At 46.9% G+C, this 20,688-nt stretch overlaps 1 protein-coding gene across 4 annotated transcripts in view; it reads left to right on the forward strand.

The window, feature by feature from the left end:
* The window catches only part of CLUH (CLUH binding protein of NUMT mRNA), a 398,416-nt gene that overhangs the window by 166,759 nt on the left and 210,969 nt on the right, over window positions 1–20,688 (forward strand). For all 4 annotated transcript variants that reach the window (XM_085649931.1, XM_085649930.1, XM_085649928.1 and 1 more), the window contains exons 3-4: window positions 8,710–8,881; window positions 20,457–20,600. In XM_085649931.1, coding sequence (XP_085506057.1) covers window positions 8,710–8,881; window positions 20,457–20,600 — 316 coding nt within the window. The remainder of the gene's footprint in view (window positions 1–8,709; window positions 8,882–20,456; window positions 20,601–20,688) is intronic.

Here is a 20,688-nt window from a genome sequence, read left to right on the forward strand (position 1 = left end):
AACTCTTCGATCCCGCGCTATCACAGGTCTTCGCGGTCGAGAGGGCACACAGATCACTTGGGAAGAAGCCACCGGTGGGGGCGGCGCCGCGCCCTATCCTTGCCAAGATTCTGAACTATCAAGACAGAGACCTCATCCTACGCCTAGCCCGAGAGAAAGGAAAGATAACGCATAGGGGCAACAGCATCTCCTTCTACCCTGATTTTACGCCCACGGTACAAGCCGCCCGAAAAGAATTCTTACCTGCCAAAAAGCTGTTAATCCAAGCGGGCATTCAATACTCCCTGCTTTATCCGGCAAAATTGAGGGTGTCGCATGAGGGCACCACACATCATTTCACTGACGCCAAATCGGCCCTACAGTTTGCAAAACATATTGGAGGTGCTGGAGCGAGAAGGAAGTCGCCAAGAGTAGCAGAAGGAGAGGGCCACCTGAGCGACAATGACTGAACACATAGTAAGTGTATGGAATGTACTTTATTTCGTGGCTGTATCCCCCGGCTGGTCAACCTGGGTTGTCCTTCGACCCGTAGATGCCCATATACCCTGCTTTCTGATCCAGTGGGGGTGCGGGACTGATGCTGCTGCTCCTGTTGGCCTCTTGCGGGAGACAATCCAAATGGCGCGGCTCGCCTGGGTTACGGGTCGTGCTCTGGAGATAAGGACCAACGCTGCCGATGTGACTGGATTGTTATAGTGCAGCCACCCTGTGCAGACGGGGGTGTACGCTGGGAGCACCACGCCCCATGGGATGTCTCCCACTGTTTTTGTGTTTAGGATGCCAACACGCTAGGCGTGTATTTGGGGGGGTCTTACCACAACCTGATTGGGGGGTTGGTGAGGGTGGGGGGAGGAGGGAGGGAGATGTAAAGTTTCTAGCGCAACCTGGTTGGGGGGTTGGCGTGGGTGGGGGCTGGGGGGGACAGTTGGGTGTTTGGTTACCGGTGCTGGTGGAGCGCATTGCAATCTATCATCTCATGACTGTGCTGTACGGGGTTGAGCGACGATTTGGATTTGTTGTGGGGGGGTGGGGGTGCGGGGCGGCGGCCTGGTCTCCCTGGACGTGCCACGGACATGGTGGGAGTTAAACTGTGGACTTGGAACATTCGTGGCCTTGGGGACTATAAGAAAGCTAGATTGATGCATACTAGGCTGGCCAGACATAATGTAGACATCTGTTTGTTACAAGAAACCCACGTCAACTCGACCCCATCGCCCAGGCTGACACACCGCAGGTGGTCGCATGTATATTCAGCTATTTACTCTAACTATGCCCGGGGGGTGGCTATCCTCATACGGAAGGGGTTGGATTGGAGAGAACATTCTTGTGTGCTGGATAAGGAGGGTCGTTATGTACTGGTGCATGGCTCATTGCAGGGTAGGCCGCTGGTTCTGGCCGCTGTGTATGGCCCCAATGTGGATGACCCTGATTTTTTTCGCAATGTTTGGGCGCAAATTGTGTTGCTTGATTGTCGCCTGGTGGTGATGGGGGGGGATTTCAATGTAGTGCTGGACGACGGAATGGACAGGAGGGGGGCTAGTAGATCTCCGCATGCGAGGGCAAGGCAGGCGTTGCTAGATGTGTTGGAGGAGGGGAGATTGATTGATGTGTGGAGACTTCGTCACCCTGGGGAGAGAACGGGGACCTGTATCACGAGCCATCATGACGCTTGGTCCCGCCTGGACTTCTGGCTGCTGTCTCCTGAGGTGGCTTCATGGGTGGGGAAGGTGGATATTGAGGCCAGGTCCCTCTCGGACCACGCCCCCTGCATGCTGGACCTACGGATACCCAACGTGGCCCCAAGGGCGTTTTCATGGCGATTGCCGCCCCACGCCCTTACGGACCAGGTGTTCACGGAAGAAATCAGAGATGACATTGTCAAATACTTTGCCGAAAACGAGGGCTCGGCCTCTTCTGAGGCCGTGGTTTGGGACGCCTTTAAGGCGGTAATACGGGGCCAGTGTATAGCTCGGCAGGTAGGGGTGCTACATACCATACGTCGGGCACTGGCTAAGATGGAACAAGAACTCAAAGAGCTGGATTTGGCCTTCTGCCGAGACCCGACGTTGGCTGCGGCGGGTAATCTTAAAGCAAAGCTGTTGGAATTTAATGAGGAGGCGCAGAGGGAGGTGAAGTTCTTGGGGAAACAGGCCGAGGCCCGTAGATACGGGGAGGGTGACAGACCGAGCAGGACACTAGCTAGACTGATTGCTCCCCAGGCTCAGGCGCACTATATACACACTATAGTGAATGGCGAGGGGACACAGGTCACGGGCCAGGAGGGAGTGCTGCAGGCCTTTGCCGATTTTTATGCTTCCCTGTACAAGTCCAAGCAGTCTGCTGCTCCATCTCTCATGGACAGTTTTCTTGACTCCATAGCCCTTGTCTGGTTCAATGATGACCATAGACAATACATGGACCTGCCTGTCTCGGCCTACGACATAGCCCAGGTTATCAAAAGCATGCCAGCTAATAAAGCTCCCGGCCCAGACGGCCTAACCACAATGTTTTACAAGACATACGCCGAAGAATTGGCCCCGAAATTGCACTCTGTATTCGTGGAGGCGCTGGAGCAGAATGCCCTCCCAGACTCCATGCGCGAGGCACTCATTGTCACTCTATTGAAACCCGACAAGGACGAATTATACCTGGACTCCTATCGCCCCCTTTCTCTCATAAATGTGGACGCTAAAATCTTTGCCAAGGTCATCGCGGACAAATTACAGCCGCTGCTACCGATCATTGCTCTCCCGGACCAGTCGGGATTCATCCCTGGCCGTGCCACCTCACACAACCTCAGAACACTATTCTCCATCCTACATTATCTCCACCCCTCCGTCCGGGCCGCAGTCGTGTTCTTAGACGCGACTAAGGCCTTCGATTCGTTGGAGTGGCCGTACCTGTTCCGTGTCCTGGGCAGGATGGGCTTCAGTCGTAACTTTATCACTCTCATCCAATTGCTATATGACAGACCTCGTGCTCGGGTGCGCGTGAATGGCCTGGTGTCCGAGCCCTTTCCCATCTCCAGGGGGACTAGACAGGGGTGTCCACTGTCGCCCCTCCTCTTCGCTATTGCGATGGAGCCACTGGCGGCCAGAATTCGCCAACACCACACGGCGAGAGGGATAGGCTTCAGCTCTCGCAGTCTGCTGATCTCACTCTATGCAGATGACGTTACGCTGTATGTCTCCAACCCCGCAGAGAATTTGAATCCACTGCTCCGAGAATTTGTACGTTTCGAGGGTCTGGCGGGCGTGTCTATAAACTGGGCCAAGTCTGTTGCGTTCCCTCTAACTGATGAGACAGCTCCACCTCCCTCGGATTACCCCCTGCGTTGGGAAACTGACGCGGTCAAATACTTGGGTATTTGGATTAGTCGGGACACGCAGGAACTATGGTCTCTTAACTTCGGCAGAGCGGTCGACTGGCTGGAGCGGAAGGTGGAGGTCTGGAACAAACTTCCCCTGTCCATGGTTGCGAGGGTGGCACTGGCGAAGATGGTAGTTCTCCCGAAATTCCTATATCTGTTCGTCAACCTTCCGTTGCCCATGACTGCATGCTTCCACGCACGGGTCCGCTCCTTACTTGTATCTCTGGTGTGGGCTGGGCGGCAGGCTCGAACCTCTTGGGCTTTGCTCACGCTCCCGCTGCGTCAGGGAGGCCTTGGAGCGCCTGACTTTAAGCTCTACTCGCTGTGCGCTCAGGCTCAATTTTTACATTTCTGGGTGTTCCCCACCCCCTACCAGCCACATGTGGCGGTGGAACTGGCCGCGGTTGCCCCGCTGCCGCTTCGGGTGGCGTTGTATGGTAATGTCTCCCGCCCCTCGAGAGAGGTGGACACCGCGGAGATGATCCGCTGGTCGTGGCGGGAGCTACGTAGGAGGGCGGGCCTCCCCTTGCTCTATGCGCCGGCCATTCCGCTGCGGAGCAACCCGATGCTGCCCTGCCTTGGAGCTAGGGGTGATGCCCTCACGCTCCAGGGGAGGCGGGTGGCCACCTTCGCTGATCTCTATCCTGATGGGACATTTGGTGCGTTGGGTGTCCGTGAGGACGGCGGGCCTACCTCGTTCTCGGACGCACTTCTGTATCACTCTCTTCGAGAGTCCTGCAAAAAGATGTGGCCTCGATTCCCCGATGAGCCTCCGCAGCTGGATGCCCTTCAAAACTTGCTGTCGCGACCCTCCCCCGCGAAACTGGTATCTAGACTGTATAACTGCATGCAGGAGCAGGCCCCGCTCACCGTGCCGGGGGCCAGGCGGGCTTGGGACATAGACTTGGACGGTGCCCTGTCGGATGACATATGGGAATATTGCTGTGCGCAGCTCACGGCGCTGTCACCGAACTATAGACTACGACTGGTGCATTTTAAATTCTTGCACCGGTGCTATCGCACGCCAGTGCTGCTGCATCGCATGGGAATCCGCACTGACGCTTCTTGTTGGAAGTGTGGAGGAGCTGACGCGTCCTTCCTCCATGTGGCATGGAGCTGCCCTAGGCTTGTTGAGTACTGGTCGAGCATCTTTGAGGCCATCAATCACATTCTGCACAGGATGGATGAGCCCACTCCGCTTCTGGGGCTCCTGGGCTACGTTAAAGACACTGTACCCGCTGACAGGAAACTGCACGCGATGCTGCTGCTTTACGCTAAACGCCAGGTGGCGATACACTGGGGCCGTGGTGCCTTGCCTACGTTCGCCGCATGGGTTCGCGACGTCACATATGGTCAGACACAGCTCACGATCTACTGGGAGACGATGCCCACCGCATCTAGGCCCAATGACATCTGGGAACCCTTCCTGCAGTGGACAAGAGAACGGGCGGGTTCGGCTGCCTCTGTAGACTCCCCTGGGACGGGTGTTTCGGATGACATGGGGTGAGCCCTTTGCGCCCTGCGCGCCTTGTGACGGTTGGAAGGACACGTGTTTGGTTGAGGTGCCTGTGGGCTGTGAGGTGTGTTGCGCTTGCCGGACCCCGTGCCTGCTGCATGTCTGTCGGGTTTGCCGTGTTGCCCCTCTTCCCAACCAGGCGTCCTGCTGCTTTGTTCTGCTGCGTCCCCTCCCCGCCCCCGCCCCGCGGCTGCTGTCTTGCGGCCCTCCTGCGGCCACGGCTGCTGCTCGTGGTCGTCCCTCTATGACGGTAGGGTACTTGTACGTGTGCCCCTGCGTGAATGAGATGAGATATCTTTGGTTTTCTTTATCATAGCTCTGCACCGGAAGTTTGTTGTTTCCCTCCGATTGTTGCGGGGGGGTTGGGTGAAAAGGTGGTAGTGGACGATTTACCTGTACTTTACCTTTTCCATGAGCGGCGGTCCCAGTACTCGCCGGAGTGTCTGGACGAGACCGTGTGCCCTGGATTCGATTTCAGTTCACGACTCCCAAAAATGTAAGACCATCCACTATGCACTGGGTACGCCTTTGTCCTCCTCACCAGGGCCTAGGGGGTGCTTCTCCCTTACTGTTAGGATGCTGACATTGTTTAAGACTCCTGATCTGGTACGCCCTAATTGGAACTGTCTGTTGATATTGCGGCCTGCCTCCGGGTTGTTGGCGTGACGCAGTGTAACCATTTCTTTGCCCAATAAAGGTCTTTAAAAAAAAAAAAAAAAAAAAAAAAAAAAAAAGAAAAAAATCTACGGATCCAGTCTGACGCCTGGGGGTAATTCTAAGGTTAGGAATCTATAACTGTCTCTTTCAGGTACTCTAATCATTATAAATTTCAATCTGGACACTTCCCCCTTCGTCGGACATAGAAGCATTGTTTGTGCGGATTGATGTTGAATGGACATTGATCCTCTCAGGATTGCAGTCAACATTACTATGCCTTGAAGAATTCCAGTCTTTGGACGCTGTTTAGTGCTGTAACCACTGAATGTTTTATACAAGCAAAAATGAAAAGAAGAATTGGAAAAATTATTTGGAAAATTGATTGGGACTTTTTCTGGAAAATACTATTAGTGGTGCACCACTAGTTGTGTTATGAGTATTCTTTGACCATATGGTCGCATCCCTTAGACAGCGGGTGCTTTTAGTGAGTGCACACAGACGTGTAAAAAATAGATCCTTTTGACATATATTGTGGACAGGGAGAAGGTGCTGTTTCCATGACTTGCTGTCCTGTTAATTAGTTGCATAAGTCCCAGAAGAGCCTGATGCACACTAAAGCACAGAACTGGAGGCACGTTATTCGTTTGACATGGGGTCTTGTGTGTGGGAGCTTTATCTCCTCACCTCGACTAAGTTGTGAGTATACTATGATGCTAGACCAATTCAGACCTTCCCTTAAAATGCCTTGGCCTCACTGAATGAGCAATTAGGGTGGAAGTAATCAGTTTTCTAATTGAAAATGTGGTACCATGATGCCTTTAGGTTAGGAAGCGCTTGATAAGTGCTTGCTAATGCTTTGTAGAGTGAGGTCAGGAAATCTTTAAAGGCCACATGAGAGCTGTAAATCAACGGGTATGTTAGTAGTAATTCCCCCCCAATATTCTCCGTTGCTCAGGTACAGTGCAGTAGATGTACAGGTTGCTATGCAAGGTTCTTTATTCCTCACCTATTTGATAAATGACAGCGGGGACAGCCTGCGTCTGGTGAAGTTGCAGTTAGGCAGGGAATGGTGAGGTCAGGGAGTTGCTGATTGTAAACGAAGAAAGGTTGGAGAAAAGAAAGTGATAGAGAAGTAGAAAGGTATAGAGAATAGAAAAGGAGAGGTTAAAAGAGTGTTGGAGCAAGAAGGATGAAGGAAGAGTTTGAAGAAAGTGGCAAATAGGTATAATTTTATGGTGTATAAAGTAGAGTTCTCCTAGAAAACTAAAACCGCCAAATTGCCTGGTGTGGGAAGAGGAGGCTCCAGACCATGAGTACCTGTATGATGGAACAAGCAGGCTGAAACCTCTTCACAGGTTGTCTTGTATGTGAAAGCCACCCACAAACTAAGGGTACTAATCAGTCCTCTTGGCCAGACTTGAACCAGGAAGTTGAAGATCTGCACAGAAGTGGTTATACCTGATCTGCACCTCTACTGGCTTTATGGGTGCCCATATATGCCTGCTACAGTGCGAGAGCGACCAACATAATTGTACTGTTCATCCTGCACTTTGTAGGTAGTATCGCAATCTGAATTAACAGCAAAACAACAACTGGCTAACCAGGGTCAAGCACATCAAATCCCTATGTACAATCTATTAGTAGATGGTGCAATCACTTCCTGCCCCCGCCGCCACGAGATGCAAATAATGGCCAAATGTTCAAGAAAAATGGAAGGTGCATTGGGGTTTCCAATAGGATTAATTTGAAATAAAGGTCTAAGGAACCTGCCAGTTATCATGCTGTTAAGCGAGACCCCTATGCTCTACAGGCCGCATATTAGGAACCTTTAATCAATAAGTTCCTCGAAGACCTTTGTTTATTTCAATTTAATCCTGGATATTTGACAACCTCCAATTCTTGGGTGCGAGATACCGCTACATATGTCGATTTCTCATTTGAGACTGACTTTTCTTGAGGTTCACACAGACTTACCATACATATTATATCGACTACTCAGTTGGACATTCAAGAACCCTAACGAAGTTCCCTCTGACAATTGGGAACGAAACGCGTTGGTTGTGTGCCAGTTTTAAGATTAACTAAATAAAGAAGTATTTTTTGGAACAAAATTGGCCGGATTGATTGACTCTGCAACGAGTGCACCATCCTTTTTCTTGAACAGTATCGCAATCTGAGGCTGATCTTTCTAATTCTTGAACGGTTTTATTTCTCCTTCAAAAACATAAGGTTGCATAGTTGTTGCATATTAAAGTCACAACCAAGTACTAGTTCCAACTGATGATCTGGTGGGTCCTGTGGATGCCCCTTGTCCCATGTGCCTTTGTCAACCAAAAATTGTGATGGCGATTGGACAGTTTTGAGGTAATGGTCTTTGAAATTTCTGCCATTGTCAATCCCCATTGATAAACATTGCCTTTGGGAGACCAATCTGGAGCCGGATGGATCACATCCTAGACTGTGCCCACAGCCTTAAATATTAAGAATTTACCTGTAGCCATGATTAATTTTCACCACTACCTTGACATACTCATGCACATTCTGGGTAGAGGGCTTGCTCATTGCATTACTTTTTGTGCTTTCTCTGCCACATGGGCTCGAGGCCACTTGGTGGCTTCAACTTACATCCACTGAGAAAACGTGGGCAGCATTCTTTGTGACACCTCCTCTCCATTGACTGGGCATTGGGTTTCCAGAGACCTAAGTGCTCCCAAAATTAGCTGCGGACTTTAACCAAAAGGAGTAGTGTTCTTACTTTCTTAGCACCTTTCTGTCACTTTTTATTCTATTTATCGATGTACGAGACTTCTATATGCTCCCTGCTCTAAAGTTATGTGGAATAACTTTAAAAAGTCACTAATCCAAAACGTAAAAGTGGTTCTCACTGTTGGGTAGAACACCTTGCTATAATCACTGACTTTAAAACATAACCTTCTCATTCATTTTTTTTTGTTTAGAGCAAGATTGCTTCAAGTCTCACTGAAGTGTGATCAGCATCATGCTTAACATGTTCACACAAGCAATACATTGTGTGTCCTGTGTATGTGCTCTAAGAGTCTTCTGTTCAATAAGTATGAAACCCCTGAGTAGGAGTCTATACTGTGCATCAATTCCTGTTTTTGCTTTTCATTGAAGGCAATAGCATGTTTTCTAATTCCCCTACCAGGTCTCTCCCCAGGAAATGGTGCAAGAAATTCACCAGGTGCTCATGGACCGAGAGGACACCTGCCATCGCACCTGCTTCTCCCTGCAGCTGGACGGCAATGTGCTTGACAACTTTTCAGAACTTAAGAGCATTGAAGGGCTCCAGGAGGGGGCACTGTTGAAAGTGGTGGAAGGCAAGTATTATCTTTTATGGTATCGTAATAAGTGCACTATCTTAGTTTATGGACAGGACTTATTCCAACAGAGGCCATCAGCAAGGTCCAGTGGTACTGGTCAACTAGTTCGTTCAGGAAAAAAGGCTTTTTTGTGGCTTATTTCCCTGTAGCCACTCAGGATATCAACAAGCTGACCATTAAAGTCCATTTCTTTGTACTTGGTACAAAAGGGAGCAGGTCCAATCCCTGAGGATTCCTCCCAGGTTTCACACAGCAGGTCCAGTCCTTTTCAGAATTTCCGCAGTTCCAGAAAGCATTCTCAGTAGAGTGCTTTGGGATTCCACATTTATGGTTGACACTAGTATGTGAGTGGGGGAGACTCCTGGCTTCTCCCAAATCAATGGGGTAAAGGTTTCCAAGGCCAACTATACCCACATTTTCAGCAGTTCCTGTTTGCTCTACTGAATACCTCAGTGCCCTCACTCCTAAAATTCAAGCTGGAGCCCCTCACCCCCTTCTCCTACCCACACTACCCCTTGTGCAGAGCCCTTGTGCTAGCTCAAAGTGTAGCCTGGGAAAGGATCAGTCTCCTTCACTGCGTCTGCTCCAAACCAGTTCTGGAGGTAGCTTCCCTCCCACTCGGTTATGAGCCAGCCTGGCTAGTGTGGGCATTGGGGACAAATGCTTTGCTTTCTTCAGGTCTCTCCATACACTACACTATGAGGCCTCAGCTCAGTCCATTTCAAGTTAATAAAGTTCCAGAGTCCACACCAGCTGTTCTTCCCATACTGATAAGAAGCAAATGTCCCACATGTAGTCCATCATGTCATCAGGCCTAAGTCATTGTTCGGCTCATGGAGCATTTATCACACCTCATTAAGGCCAGACACTTGCTGGGCAAATGCAGACAGGCTAATGCAAATTAACCTTTAGGAGCTTCAAACAGGGAAAACATGCTTTTCTAAAAGCTATTTTCCTAAATAATTAAAATCTAACTTCAATAATGAATTGGACTTCAAATAAGTTAGAAAAATAGTCACCAAATTACTATTTAATAAGTTTCCTGTTAAAAGTTATAGGTTAAAATTTATAATCTGTACTTTGACATTTTTTGTGTTCCAACTGCTGCTGAAAATACCTCTGTAGTCTAACTCCTCTAGGAACATCCCATCTTTAATTGTGCACATGTTCCACTTTTAAATATCAGACACCCTACCTTGTGGGTGACCAGATGTACTTAAGGGTGACTTGTTAATATTGCCCGTCGGGCAAAAAGGGTTATTTTTGCAGATTGTACAGCAGCTTCTGTGCTGCTGCTGTAGTCAGGCTACATACACATGGTAGGCCTGAAGCCATGTGTTACAGGCCAATAAAGTGGTAGGCACCATAGGTGCTATAGTCCACAGTTGGCATTAAACTTCCAGGGCCTCAGTATATTTCCTACACCATATACCAGGGACTTGTAGGCTTTTTACATATGTCAGTCGGGAGTAAGCCAATTTGACCATGTATAAAGGGAGAGCACATGCCTTTTACTCCTATTTAGCAGGGATAAAGAGCACAGAGTTTAAATAAATAAAAGACAGCGAAAATAGGGTCCAGAAAAGGTGGAAAATCTGGGTTATTTGTTGCACGTGGTGTTTTATTTACTCTGTTGAATGATAGATACAGCTAGCCAAAACTCTGTGATTATGGACATTGGGGGACTATCTTGAGCAATGGAGTGACGAGGTGTTGAGATTCTGCAACTGAAAAGGTGCCTAAAGTGTGATGGAAAGAATTAAAATTCTAGAACTCCACCTGAAACCTAACCCTCATGAACTGCGTCCATATCAAGAACGATAACACCTCACTTGAGCACCTTTCACTTGCCATCAATTTCTGATCACTACTGTAAAAACCAGTGGTTCCCTCCATGTGGAAGAAGCATACAGAAAGAGACCCGATAATGATGCTGTCACGTAAATAAAAAAGGCGGAGAATCAAGATAAACCGCCATACGACCTGCATACGTGAATGAGGGTTTTTTAAGTACTCCGAAGAGTACTGACGGATAGAACACGTTGAACCCTGGTTCCAGGTACAAGTGATCCATTCTACTCTGGAAATAAAACGGAGCATATTGAGAAGATGGGAGTTAATTGAGTAAGAATCAGATTTCAAGGAAGTGTTCACTGCAAAAACCATGTTTGCACACTCGCATTCTAAAAATTTGAAGAAACTCCTGAAACAAAGACCAACATCAAGACCTGAAGTTCAAACTACGGGCATGCGAAAATGCTTCAACTGCAGTCACTGTGGCAATGTGATGGTAGGGAACACATTTACGCACCCACATACAGGCAAAAAGATCAGTTTGAATCACACATCAGATTGTAACTCTGAAATGACCATTTACGCCATCAAATGTGCGTGTGGAGTAGTCTATGTTGGCAGAACAATGTGGAAAAGCCAAAGTAAGTCACACAGAACACAAAAGCATGATCAAAATTGTTAACATGAACTCATGCTTAGTGACACATTGGGCATAAAAGAAACGCACCCTACCCCAAATCAGGTTCACCATTTTGGAAAAAATAATGATTGTACCACATAGAGATAGTACCAAACAGTTAGCGCAAAAAGAGACATAATGGATAAAATGGTTGAACACCATGACACCATTTGTTCTGAACGATAACATTGAGATGGTCTATTTTTTATGAATGTGCACGAAGTATATTATTCATTTGATTGATTGTAATTCATGATGGAGTTGTTTATCAATAACACAGCAATCAGGATGGAAGACCTTTTGCATTATGGATATGATTTGGTTAACAGCCTCATTTATGTTGGTACACACAAAGCTGCTAACTCCTTAAGGTTGCATTGACTTTTTTATACATAGTCCGGTGCAATCAGTACACACTTGACATGATTTGAGTAATTTTTCCACACGGCATTGGTCTGAGGGTAGGATTTTGTATTACACAATATTCTTGTGTACTTTGCATGCAAGTAGGATGTGCATTACGCAGTTGTATGGCAACATCTTTTTCATTTAAGCATCATTATTTTGTGTTTGCCCACCGGGCGTTATATTTCTAAATGCATGAGTTTATATATGAGTGCGCACTACAGCAGATACCGCCTTAAATTGGACACTCAGACCATATACGCTGTCCTCGAGCGTCTCGTTATCCAGTTGTTATCGCAGGGATTCAGCATTAGTTGAATTTTTCCTACCAGTCCACTTTCTATGTTGTTGACACATTCCGCAAGGTCAGGGTAACGTAGAGAGGTCAGTTAGAGATTTAAAACGCATTGCGTGGATCGCATACAACTTTGCAAGGACAAGGAATACATGCGGAAGCGGCTTGATTCATTAAAGTAAGTTTGAGTTAGTACATGGTTACAATTGGGGTATTTAGCGGGTCTTGCAACTTGGTCACTGATCACATATATTTCTTTAGGCAGAACAAACAGCATATCCCCATTTTGGTCTAACCGTTATTTCTTACATTGGTGTAGGACTCGTGAAGTAAGTGCTCTGGTGGACTAAATTTTGTTTGACGCTTTTACTTTTATAATGCGGTATGGGATGGACCATTAATGTTTATGTTCGTTTAATTTATAGCATTCTCGCAACATTGGTTATTGAGGTTCATTCTTTACCGTGTATGTGATTCGGTTGGTGTCACCTAGGGCAGGGTTGGGTAACTTAATTCATGGCACTCTGGCATACACTTATTAGAGATAATGCACGCTCATGAACACTATGGAGATGTTTGTACAAAGATGGCAATGGAGGACTTATTTTAACTTTTAAGATATCACGTGCGGTGGAGGCACTAACCTTGCAGTAACAGCACGAAAGATAAGCATGTTTTAATCTTCCGGTGAAGGGCATACACCTGAGAAGCGCCTATACATTTATATTGATTTATATTATATAACATGGTGAAACCTATGTATTAATTGTTTATTGTAGAGTTCCCCTGACGAAGGGATACTCGAAATGCATTGGGAACACAGCACATAAAAAAGCTTCATGTTAAAGGCATAATGTCTAGAAGAAAATAAAATACTGTATAACACAGATGACACATGAGAAGTGTCAACATTTATATCTTTATTGTTTTTCTTTAGTTAAAAGAGTTGAGTACTTGGTTGCAATGTACATACATTGTCTGATGAGCTAAGGTTAAAATGTTTAAAATATTGAATTTGTGATTGAACTTCATCCAAGTATTATTGCACCATTTGGGCAAGAGTAGTGCACAATGTTGTATGTGACAGGATCTGTACACATCCATCTGTAGATCTTACCAGGCATGACCATCGATGCCAAAAGCAATCTCTACACCATTCTTAGTCTTCCTCGTCCACCAAACGGATGAGACAGCTTGAGAAATCCAAAATGTCTAAAGGCAAGTCTTCCAGACGTTCTCCAACTCACACTGGGAATTCATCCTCGGAACCAGAGTCAGTCGAAATTCCAGCTAAGGATCTTGCTTGAGGCCATGCTCCTCCACTATGACTAGCTCCAGCCATACCTCAATCGCGCCGGAGCCTTCGGCTCCTGAACCTTCAACGCCACAGCTCCCTGCCTTTCCGATGCCAGGCTCGGATCCATCGGCGTTTCTCAGTGCCATGTACAACATCTTTGCGAAGGCATCGAAGTCATGCAGAGCTCCTCTCGGGGTTGATGGCTCCAGCATGGCTTCCGCTGTTAATGTTGTTTCATCCAATGCGTTTGGCGCAGCACCTTCAGATCTGTTACCTCTGACCTGCTTTGATCCAGTACACTCATACTCTGCACCGCAACCATCCTCATGGCCAACCCCTCTGCCCCCGCCCCCACCGAAAAGGAACTCTGCACATCCAGCACTTGCAGCACTGCATTGGCTGCAGGTAAAAAAATAACTGAGCTAAAAGCCCTTGGTATTGCACATAGATTAAAACACTCTGCAGGTACACATATTCTCCAGCACCTCGTGACTCCACACACAGCCTCCAGAACATTGAGATCAAACAACCTTGCCCTTCTTGATGTTCCCAGAATCAAGAGAGCAAGAGGAGGTGGCTGCTCATTTGTTTACCTGGTGGCCAAATTGTGGAACCCTCTACCTGTACGACTCAGGCTGAACAACGATTTAAGTTTTCGAAAACCACTTTAGACTCACCTCTTCATATAGTGACTTACCTATCAGTTCAATCTATTTTGTAGCTGGTTCCTGCTATCAATGCCGGGAGGCCCGTTTTTGGGTAGCTGTTGCACTTTACAAGACTTGTTAACCACCATCACGTCCACCACCACCATTGCCTCCATCAGGGCTGGATGCGGAGTAAAAAAATTATGTTGAATTCTGCAGAGTTCTTGGATCTACCCATTGAATGAAACAAAAACGAATGTCCTCACAGGGGTTTTATTGCCATCCTCGACCACATCATAACACTTGTTGCCTTTTATTGAGGCATTACTGGTTGTTGTCCTGACGGCTTGGGAGAAGCCATCATTTAACCTGGAAATCAATTGGCTCATTGCTCGCCTTGACCACTCAGCACAGGGCGAGCCACCATTTCTTTCCACACATCCTTCACCAGAGAGCCTAGTGATACAGGTATCCTGCTCCAGTACGCAGCTGTTTGAAGCTTTTCCCACAATTCCATTGGATAGGAAGTCGCAAAGACCGGCGGCTTGGGGCAAGAAATCCTTTTCAGCCGGAAGTCTGGCCTTAAAATTGTTAAATGCCAATTATCTTCTGGCTAGATATAACCATACGTTATGGGACATGGCCCATATGATGCTGCCGCATATCCCTCCAGACATGAAAGACCATTTTAGGAGGTCATCTCCGATGATCAAAACACTTTTCACCACATTATTAAATCTGGTCTTGACACAAGTGATTCTGTTGCCCAGACCATAGGCACCTCTGTCTCCATCCATTGCCATGCTTGGCTCTGGACTTCTAATTTCTCTTCTTACCTTCAGTCCAGTCTAATGGATCTTCCTTTAAATTGAGTGCCCCTCTTTGGTGATGGGGCAGATTTGGTGTTGGAACGGTTTGAAGCATCAAGGGCCACGGCACGTTCACTGGGTCTTCAGCTGACACAAACAACCAAGTATTTTCAGTTCTTTCGCCGCTTTTGTCGCTTTAGGAGAGGATCCTTCCATTCCAAGCAAGTTCAGCCTCCCCAGCAAGAACTTAAGACCCTCATTCCGCAATACAGGGATCATGCTAGAGGAGAAGGCTGTAGATCCAACTTGCAACCTTCATCTCCTCTTCGTCCTCCCCTGCACCTCAAGGAAAGCAAACCTTTTTTGTTGCTCCAACCTCACTCAGAGCCTATTGGAGGGCGGGTGTCCCATTTTCTTCCTGATTTGAAGGCAATACTTCAGACTGGTGGGCCTTGCAGATTATAGAAAAGGGCTACACCCTTTCCCACCTCCAAGTACCACCTTCCATCCCACCTTCTCCTTCTTCCCCACCTCCTGATCATTTGACCATTCTACAGCAAGAAGTAACTACTCTCCTTCTGAAAGGAGCGGTGGAGTTAGTGCCAGAAAAGGAAATAGGCCAAGGTTGCTATGCACTTTACTTCCTGGTGCCCAAGAAGAATGGCAACCTGCATCCGATTCTATATATTTTAGGAGCCTGAATTTCATCCTCAAAAAGAAGTTGTTCACAAAGCTGAGCCGAGCTCAAGGTCTACTGGCGTTGGAGCTTGGAGACTGAATGGTGTCTCTGGACCTGCAGGAGGAGTACTTACTCATTCCTATCCTGTGGTCCCATCGGAAGTACTCGCACTTTCTGGTGGGTTTGACGCACTACCAGTTTGCTTTACTTCCTTTTGGATTGACATCGGCACCTCAAGTCTTCACCCAGGTGATGGCAGTAGTTGTGGCCCATTTCAGATGGTCCGGTGTGCCCCATCTCAGATGGTCAGGTGTGCCGATCTTCCTGTACCTGGATGACTGGCTCCTCAAAGATGGTATTTCGATGATGTCTCTGTTGTTCGATCTAGGCTCCTTGATCAACGTGTTCAGCGCTCACCTGTGGCCCTGCCAAAAACTTCAGTTCATAGGATAGGTACTGTACACTACTCTTCTCCGAGCCTTCCCTCCTCTACAGAGGATAACAAACATCCAGGAAACAAATCCACTTTTCCAGTCTGGCGTGAAGGTTCCAGTCCTTAGAATCTTACGATTCCTAGGTCTCTTGGCTTTCTGTATTCTCCTAATAACGTACGCACGTTGGCACATGCAGTGACCTGCAGTGGTGCCTCCTCAGTGAGTGGCCACAGTACGGGGGAGACCTGTCTGGTTCCATCATGATCTCCCCCAGTGCTGTGGTGGATGTGGCTTGGTGGGGGGAACAAGGTGAACCTTACATATGGAATGGTCTTTGCTCCTTTTTAGTCCATGACTTCATTAGTGATGGATGCTTCCACTCTGGGGTGGGGAGCTCATCTGTAGGATCTGGAAATCAGAGGGCTCTAGTCTCCGGTGGAGCCTCCAATCTGCTAGAATTGGAGGCAGGGAGGCTGGCACTCAAAGCCTTTGACCCTCCATCTGAGGTCAGTCTGTCCAGACCTCGACGGACAACACAATTGCAATGTGGTATGTGAACAAGCAAGGGGGAGTAGGGTCTCACCTCCTTTGTCTGTAGGCTTTGAGACTGTCCTTTTGTGCAAACTACCAAGGGATCTGGTTCACCGCCAATCACCTAGCGGTTCCCCTGAACGTCAGAGCTGACAGCCCGAGCCAGTGCCGAACACGAGTGACTCTTCTGCCAGCGGTAGTCCAGGACATCTTCGCCTATGGGGCACTTCCCAGGTGAACTTATTTCACCTCTTCAGAAAATACTCTGTGCCAGCAATTCTCCACCCTTCAGTAACTGCAGTCGAGGGCGGCCTTACGGGACGCGTTTTAGTTGAGGTGGAACTTTCCGCTGCATTACTAGTTTTGCCCCATATCCATAATTCCTTGGGTTCTGAGGAACATTCGCCAAGACTGGGCGCAAGTTATTCTTATTACCCTGGATTGACCGAGACTGGTGTGATTTACAGACCTCCTGCAATTCTCAACACGTCCCCTGCTCCACCTGCCATTCAGGCCAGACTTTCTCTCCTAGCCGAATGGACTGGTTCTGCTCCCCAATCTCCAAGGCCTCCACCTTCATGCTTGGAGATTGAGCAGGGACAGTTCTACCACTTGCCACCGGATGTGGTATATGTTATATTGTCTGTGAGTCACCACTCCACTACGTCTGTGTACTCCAGCAGATGGGAAAACTTTGTTGGTTGGTGTGTGGACAGCGGTGTAGATCCGTGACAGGCCAATGCAATCCCAAGTGCTGCAGTTAGCACTCTCCCTAGCTCAAAGAGGGTGTGCCGTTGGCAGTATGAAGGGTTATTTAGCCACCTTGCCAGCTTTCCTATGCCTGCCGGATCAGCCATCCCTATATAAGTCTCTTGTTGTCTTATGTGTTCTCAAAGGACTGACTAACCTTTATGCTCCCTCTCCATTTGTAGTTCGTCAGTGGTATTTTAATTTGGTTCTTATGTTTTTAATGGGGACTCCGTTTGAATCCCTTCGCATTTGTACACTTGGCATGTTGACTCTCAAACCAGTATTTATGGTTGCTATTATATCTGCTAGACATGTCAGTGAGTTACAGGCCTTGAGTTGTTATCCCCCGTTCACTACTTTATTCCATGACAACTTGATGCTACGTACAAGGGCTGCTTTCCTTCCCCAGGTGATCACTCTTTCACCTAGACCAATCCATTACCCTTCTAGCCCTCTACCCCCCACCACCTCATTCTTCCAAGAAGGAGGAACAGTTGCATCTGTTGGATCTGAAGTATGCGGTTAATTACTATCTGGATCGCACCCGAGATTATCGTGCCATTGACCAGCTCTTCATGGGCAATTGTGGAGCCAAGAAGGGAAAAGCAGTTCACAAGAGGACTCTATCCCAATGGATCATACACCTTTAAAATCTGCCACATCCTCGCCAGAAGGTGTTGCCTGAAGAAATGTAATCCAATTCCACATGGCTCAGTTAACAACTTCGGCACTGGCTCAGGGTGTTCACATTGCAGGAAAATGTAAATCGGTAACGTGGGCTTCCTTGCACACCTTTTGTGAGACACTACTGCCTTGATGCAGAGGTATGCAGGGACAAGCACTTTGTTAGATCCGTCTTCCAGAACTTCCTGGTCTCAATGATCCATCAACCCTCCTCTTGGGAAGGGAATTGCTGCGAAATCTGCTCTACAGGTGAGGAATCTGCAGGTGGAAGTATCCATCAGAAGGAAAAGTTACTTTCCTGCAGAAACAGTGTTTCTGGTGGATACGCTTATCTACCTGCCGCCTCCCCGTTTTGATGGATGACTTGCAGAGACAGTTAATAAAGTTCTTCTAATTCTGTCTATTGGTACTGCAAACCTTCCCGACTTTTCACTCCCCCCTCGCCTCAAAGGCTTGGCAAAAACAGAGGGAAACAGATGTCGTTGCGCTTAAGCAAGCGCTTTATGGACTCAGGGGCGTTGCCAAATGTCACTTTGGTGCTGACCGAGTCTAGCGTCCGTTTTCTGGCGGCATCATGGCTTTAAAGTTTTCTTGATCAACTCTGACACCTGGGGACTGTTCTGCAGGTGAGGAATTTGCAGGTAGATAGAGTATCCACCAGAAACATTGTTACTGCAGGTAATTATATTTTCCTTCTGTACTTCACTTTCTGACATGGCACAAACCTAATCACTAAATATAGATTGGAGAAACCCCAGTTTGCACTATTCACTAATAAATATGGAACAAAACTGTGCAAAACCTATTTTCTTTTGCATTCTGGACACTACATATAATTTGTTTTCGATAAGTATTTGTTTGGATGTGTCTATAAATTGAGGTTATAATTACTTGCTATAGATGTGGCTTAAAATTGTCATCTAAAGCCTAGCCTGGCAATTGGGAGCAATATTATTTGATTAAATGGATGCTGCTCAATTGTAATCCAGTAGGCTAGATGTTGACCTGTATATGTGACCGTAATGATTACTCTTATTCTCTGAGAATGTGGTGTACCCCAGTTCTGTATCCTCCCACTCACAACCCTAACAGCTCAAAGAGAAGAAATGACACACATACAATATCAACTTGCACCAGAGCATGTAATTCTTCCTCACACAGGATTCTTAATTTCACCACATATTTTCTATGCCCAGAGAAATCCGGGTAAGGAAAGAAGATAGCTATTCGAGTGTGACTTGCAAGAGAATAAAATGTTCTCCATCACAGCAAAAGTGCACTTCTTGCTTCAGAACAACATATTTGCTGTGTCCTGGTTTTGCTTGATGTCTTTAGTCCTACTGGATAAAATCAAACATTGGGCATTCATACCCAGACCTGTGCTTCTGCCCACAGCACCCAAATGGTCATGTTTGGATCATTCAAATCATCCATGCAACCAGTGCCGTACAACATTTTTTCAAGGATTATCTCTGTGATACTTTCTTTTCATTGTATGCCTATGATCTGTGGTGCAGCTCATTTAACATTAGAAGATGAACTTCAAAATTGATAAGGACAATACACAAATCCCCTTCTGCTTCGAAAGTAAACTAGACAATTCAATAAACAACTCTTCATATTTGTCCCATTTCTTACATTGGATGAAGGAGAACTTCATGTGTATCATTGGTGTCAAGACTGAGATACTAGTTTCAAATTTCATTGAGCCCTCCTCCCCTACTCTGTCACTGGCTTCATTGTCTTGCAACCCCTTTGTGCACCTCATCAAAAGTAAAGAACCTGTCCCATCTTTTTGTGCCAAGTTGTTCCCCAAATTGATACAGTGACAGACAAATATCAAATATGCAGCTCTTGGTTCTTCGAAAAATCATCTAACTTATCCACACTGACCACTGTGTTGAAGTGCCTAGAGTCCTCATCAGGGAACATCTTGATTATTACCTCGTCCAGTCTCCCCAGCAAAACAATTTTTCAGGATCCAAAATATCCAGCAACCAGGATGTATCAAGCCTGCCTTGAAAGTACTCCACTGCCTCCCAAGAGATGCTAGAATTACATTTAAAGTCATGTGCAATGTCCATCTAGCATGCTGGGGCACAAGCACTCTCTACCTGCAGAAAGTTGCTTTTCAATATATCCCAACCATAGAATTCTGCCTGCCCACTTGATTAGCCAATCGTTGTTCAAGTGAATGAACCATGAAAGTAATAAAGAGCTAAACTCTAAAACTCCACTTAGTCCAAACTTGAGATCTGAACTCAGCGACAAGAGGTTCAGGAAACGTTTGAAATCACAATAATTCATATTTGCCTTTGACTGTACTTTATGTAGAGAAGGGGTCATGTTCGAAGATTTTCAAACATTGTTTCAGCATGTTGGACTGAACTTGTATATCCCCTACTGGTCGTCAGACTATTTTTTCCCCCTGCCAAGTGCTCTAAAGTAACTGAAAGGTGACCTGAAATGCTTTGTAAAGGCCTTTAATTAATAATAAATACATTTGACAAAAAGGAAGGAAAATCACTGGAAAAGCAATCTGTTAGCTTGTCTTTCTTTATTTTGCAGAGCCCTACACAGTGCGTGAAGCACGAATCCACGTCCGACACATCCGAGATCTTCTGAAGAGCCTAGATCCGTCTGACTCCTTCAATGGTGTGGACTGCAACTCACTTTCCTTTCTGAGTGTCTTCACTGATGGGGATCTAGGAGGTGAGAAGTCTCATAGACTTATTTCAGTGTTCTACATTCAACTGCAGGGGTTGTATTATTTTGGTCATGTTTTCGGTCAAGCAGTGTT

This window comes from Triturus cristatus, chromosome 3_2 (genome assembly GCF_964204655.1).
Source record: "Triturus cristatus chromosome 3_2, aTriCri1.1, whole genome shotgun sequence".
Lineage (NCBI taxonomy): Eukaryota > Metazoa > Chordata > Amphibia > Caudata > Salamandridae > Triturus > Triturus cristatus.